General features: G+C 40.2%; 1 protein-coding gene across 1 annotated transcript; it reads left to right on the plus strand.

Moving 5' to 3' along the window:
- Positions 1-4,198: 4,198 nt before the first annotated feature.
- On the plus strand, positions 4,199-4,686 carry LOC122068289 (3-oxoacyl-[acyl-carrier-protein] reductase FabG-like; the record flags this gene model as incomplete). Its single annotated transcript, XM_042632159.1, is given in 1 exon segment — positions 4,199-4,686. A coding segment is annotated over 1 exon segment (323 nt), but the record flags the coding sequence as incomplete, so codon positions are not given.
- Positions 4,687-5,008: the final 322 nt, after the last annotated feature.

Here is a 5,008-nt window from a genome sequence, read left to right on the forward strand (position 1 = left end):
CAGCCTTTGAAGTAGCATAGGCAGTAGCTCCAGGTAATACTCCACGGTTAAGACCAGCAATAGGTGAAATATTTGTAACTGATCCCTTCAGATTGGCATCACGCATACATCTGCAGACATACTTGGTTACTAGCCAGGATCCTGTTAAGTTAGTCCTGATAGTATTGTTCCATTCCTCTTCAGACAAATTCAGTGAGGAATGCGCACCGCCTAATACACACGAAGAAAAGCAATTTGATTTTAATAATCAATTTGTAGCTTCACTTAGGAGAGAGAGAGAGAGAGAGAGAGAGAGAGGTTCAAAATCCCTCACAATTTGAAAATGCTATATATTATCCCCGAGAAACGAATTTAAACTAAATAAATGGAACCATTAGCATGTTTTGTTCTGCACAGATAACTTTGTTCTTTAGCCATTTTTAAGTCGCTTGACTTGCACAGCCATGCTTTCTGTATATAGCAGATAATCCCCCTCCCTTCCCATTTTCCAACTAGAACTTATTAAACAAAACAGAGAATTATGCTACTAATTTAGCATCATGATAAAGGAGCAAAGTATGATTTTACAGAAACTACATTTGAAACTTGTGGTGGTACATTTGTAGATTGTTTACTCTCCTACGATACGCAAGTGAAAAATAGATATTGTATAACTAGATGTGTATAAACACATTGATAGTGAACTCCAAACCCCCCCCCTCTCCCACACACAAACACTAGAGAGAGAGAGAGAGAGAGAGTAGGAAAAGAGCTTCAATTTGTAGCTCACTCATTGCTAAATCACCCCCCCCCAAGGTCGAAGTGATACAAAAAGCCTATTTCCCATGATATGCCTACAGAATGAGAAGTTTGTTATCACTGGAAATATAATAACTGAAGCCCAATCATTTGAACCTATTTTAGTTTGTTTCTCTGAAGCATTTTTGACAGTTAAAGAGAAATTTATCAACAAAATCGGAGAAACTCAAAGCACATATCAAGAAAAAAAGTTGTAAGACGCCAAGATCACCAACTAGAAGGGTTTCTTCCAAATCTCCCTCTATTTGGAAAATAGCCAAAAAAAGTAGGTTTTAACAATATTGTCCTTGGCATGGACTTCTTTTAGACTTTAAATTAGCGTACTACCATTATGTTAGTAAAATTACCTGATGTTGAAGTATAAGACCATTGTTGTTGAGATGGTTTGTCATTTTTGCTCACCCAAAGGATCAAAGTCTTCGCACAATCAAACTCTGATCAGTGATTGTTTTATCTTAGAGCTAAAATGAAAGCATCCCCAATTGTAATTCTGTAGGGGGCATTTCAGACCTTAAGGAGAGTATCTACTTAGATACGATTCAACCTATTTGGTTCATTTGCTGTCTCAACAACAGTGGTCTTATACTTCAATATCGGATACACTTTACCAACACACTATGAAGGAAAGTGAAACATACTAATGGAGGAAAATTTGGAATTCAACTTGATGTGCCATATTTGGCCAACTGTTCGGCACGCAGCAAAACAATCATGCCGAGCTCTAGCCTTAGCCCATCGCAGGTGAGCCATCGCCTTGTCTCAATCATGCCGAGCTCTCACCTCGGCTCCCCGGGAACAAGCCTCTTCATTAACTCTTCGCAGGCATCCGCCTCTACCACCTGGACGATATCACGGTTGACTGTATGCCATGCAATATTACAGTTGGTAGAGTCATCCACCCAGGGCATGGATAGAGATGGAACTCCAAAGGAAATGGAACTGCCAGTGAGGGCACTCTCCCCAAGCATTACATACTTTCCCCATTGAGACTCCTAGCATTTCACAACTCCAAGAAAGTATGGAATATTTGGAATATTCCCCCTCTAATGTGCAAGTTTGTGAGAACGTGGAGGGGTAGGACACAGGGGAAGCCAAGGAACTCGGGCCCTATAAATATAGGAGGTAATCCCCTGAAGAGGGATCGAGAACTTGAAAAAGAATACACACCTGTTGCTTAATTCTAACCTTGACTTTGTCATTGGAGGGTTATTGCACCGGCCAGCCCGGTGCCCCCTTTGCTGACTTGTTCATCTTTGCAATAAGAGCGTGGAGAGTCCTTGGCCCGCAACAAGGTCGTTTGGAGAATCACCTCCAGTCAGAATTTACCGCATCACAACTTATTGAGAGAGAGAGAGAGAGAGAGCAAGCAGCCATTACAATGTCCAGTTAAGCATGAGCGATATGCAAATGCCCCAACATAAATAGGGATCTGAACCAATTGCATATTCAAAGTGAAAACTGAAAAATAATAATTTCCCTAAAAAAAAAGTTTCTTGTAATCTGATTCACAATCCATTTGGTACCAGGACTCCTTAAATAAAATGAAACAAACCGCTAATGTCAAAGAAAATGCAGCTAATTGGTGATGCTTGCATATTTTGAAAGCAAACAGAGGAGAGAGAGAGAGAGACCCATTACCTCAACTCCTGCATTGTTAACCAAGGCATCAATCCGACCGAACGCATCCCAGGCTATCTGCACAGACGCATCGATTTCAGGTCCCTTGGCACTCACATCGAGCTCTACAGCAAGAGACTCTGTTTTTGGAACTCGATTGATTTCGTTACAGAGAGGCACCAATCTGTCTTTCCTAGGAGCAGCGGCGACGATATTACTCCAGCCTTACCTAGATCCAAGCAGAATTCACGACGAAGACCAGAAGAAGCCCCGGTCACCAACACTACCTTTCCCTCTAACCGAGTCCATGGCTCCAGATACAACTTCTGAGCTTCATCCGCCATTTCTTTCTTTGATTTCTTCCTTTTGTTAAATTGTTAGTTAGAGAAGTAATCGATCGATTTCTAAGATATCAAGGCAACGATTTTCCAGTAGAGAGAGAGAGAGAGAAATGGCGGCAAGTGCCACCTTTGGTTTGTGGCGTGTTTTAGGCTTTTGGCACTACTGCTTACAACAACATGGATTCTGCGTTCCAATAGAAAAAGAGGAAGAATCTTCTAATAGACCAATGAGGGTGTACGTAAAAGTATCAACAGGGTAATCACTATTGCGAATTATAGGGAGGAAACAGTTATTTCACCTTCATGTTTCTAGACAGGCCCACACTGCCCCCTTAATATGGATGCTGCCACAAGTTTTTCTTTTTTATTTTTCCTTTTGTTTTTTTAAGACAGGGCAGTCGATCGCTCGTCCACAAGACAAAGTTGTTTGGATGAATAGACAATTGAAAGAGAAAATTGGCTAAAGATGTGCCGGAGATGAAGGTGGATTACAGTATTTGAATTCTCAGTGTCTGAGGATGAAGATGGCTTCGATCAAGAATTGTTCTCATGCTCCATGATCGAATAACTATTTTGTCAACTAGCTTTTCCATTCTTACGAAGAGGGGGCAAAAAAAAAAAAAAAAAAAGGTTTTTCTATGCAAATTGGTTTTAGTTACATCATCCATATTTTTGTGGTTTTGGATCTTGAGCTATCCTAAAAGTGAAATAAAATGTTTAGTTCCCAATTATAAATTGTTCAAAAGAGAAAGAAAGTGTTAGAGAAAATAAGTCACAAAATTTGTTGTACTAATATTCGAGCATGTATAGTCAAGAATATTAGAGGCTGTAAATATGCTCGAGTGAAATGTGAACAAGGTTTTCTCCCCTTCTGCGTGTCCATTAGGCGGCCCTTGTTGTTGGTTTCTTCCATTTTGTTTCTGTTGTTCATTCATATATAATTAGTGGCAAAAGAACACTCTTTATGAAAAACAAGAACAAGCAATGTGTATAGATTTACGAGGTTCGACAATATTGTCTACGTCCTCAGTGAGATGAGATGTTTATTCTCACACTTCTTAGTATTGCTTGCATTACAGAGAAAGAAACATCGCTACAAATATATAGCGAAAAAATATTAATCTAAAAAGTACTAAACTGCCCTCAAATAAAAAATTAGAGCAGAACTGCCGTCCTACCTGTCGAGACGCCTGTACCAGTACTCCTTAGATTAAACTGTGATAACATACAAGACATCGTATATCAATAGTCATTTCATTCCCACTGTGTCTAGCCGTAAGGGCCATGCAATTGATAGCATTCTTTGTTTAAAATTAATAGAATAGTGTTTTCTATGAGAGAGTGCGGTTCCCACGCATGATGATAGACCAATGAAAACATACAAAAAAAAGCATCCATATAAATGTCATTTAATTTCATAGGGGTTGGACCGTTGGGGTGCTCATTAAAACGAACCAGAAACCAAATCACCTTCACGGCACACTGCTCGTTCTCTCTCTCTCTCTCTCTCTCTCTGTGAGCAACCTGAGGGATAAGAAACTGTCAGAAAATCGGTGCCTTCATGCCCTAGAAATCCTCGAACTCGATCGGTTACTTCAATCAAAGAAATGGCGAATGAAACTCAAAAGTACCTAGAGCCATGGAATCGGTTAGACGGAAAGGTAGTGATGGTGACTGGGGCTTCTTCTGGTATTGGTCTTGAATTCTGCTTGGATCTTGCTAAGGCTGGATGCAAAATCATCGCCGCTGCTCGTAGGAAAGACAGATTAGTTTCTATTTGTAACGAAATCAATCAATTTAGCTCCAACAGAGCTGTTGCTGTAGAGCTCGATGTGAGCGCCAAGGGACCTGAAATCGATGCGTCTGTGCAGAAAGCCTGGGATGCGTTCGGTTGGATTGATGCCTTGGTTAACAACGCCGGAATTAGAGGTAATGGATCTCTCTCTTGCCCTTTCTCCTTTATTGTAATGCTGAAGTCTGAGATGATTCACAAGTGTTGGACATGCCATCGGGTCCTGAATATGACAAGTATATAATTTTCTTTTTCTTTTGGTAAACTGAATATGATATTACCTTTCACTTGGTGGTATGTGTACTTAACTGTTTATCATTTAGTTTAGTATTTCTTTATACATCAACCATCAACTGGGAATGGAAATGGCCAAAAAGGCCAGATTAAGACTGGGAAGCAAGCAAGAGAATCCAAACACCCCACTTAAATTGCCCTGTTCCTGCAAATTGGTTCTTCTTTA

Source organism: Macadamia integrifolia, unplaced genomic scaffold (genome assembly GCF_013358625.1).
Source record: "Macadamia integrifolia cultivar HAES 741 unplaced genomic scaffold, SCU_Mint_v3 scaffold3679, whole genome shotgun sequence".
Lineage (NCBI taxonomy): Eukaryota > Viridiplantae > Streptophyta > Magnoliopsida > Proteales > Proteaceae > Macadamia > Macadamia integrifolia.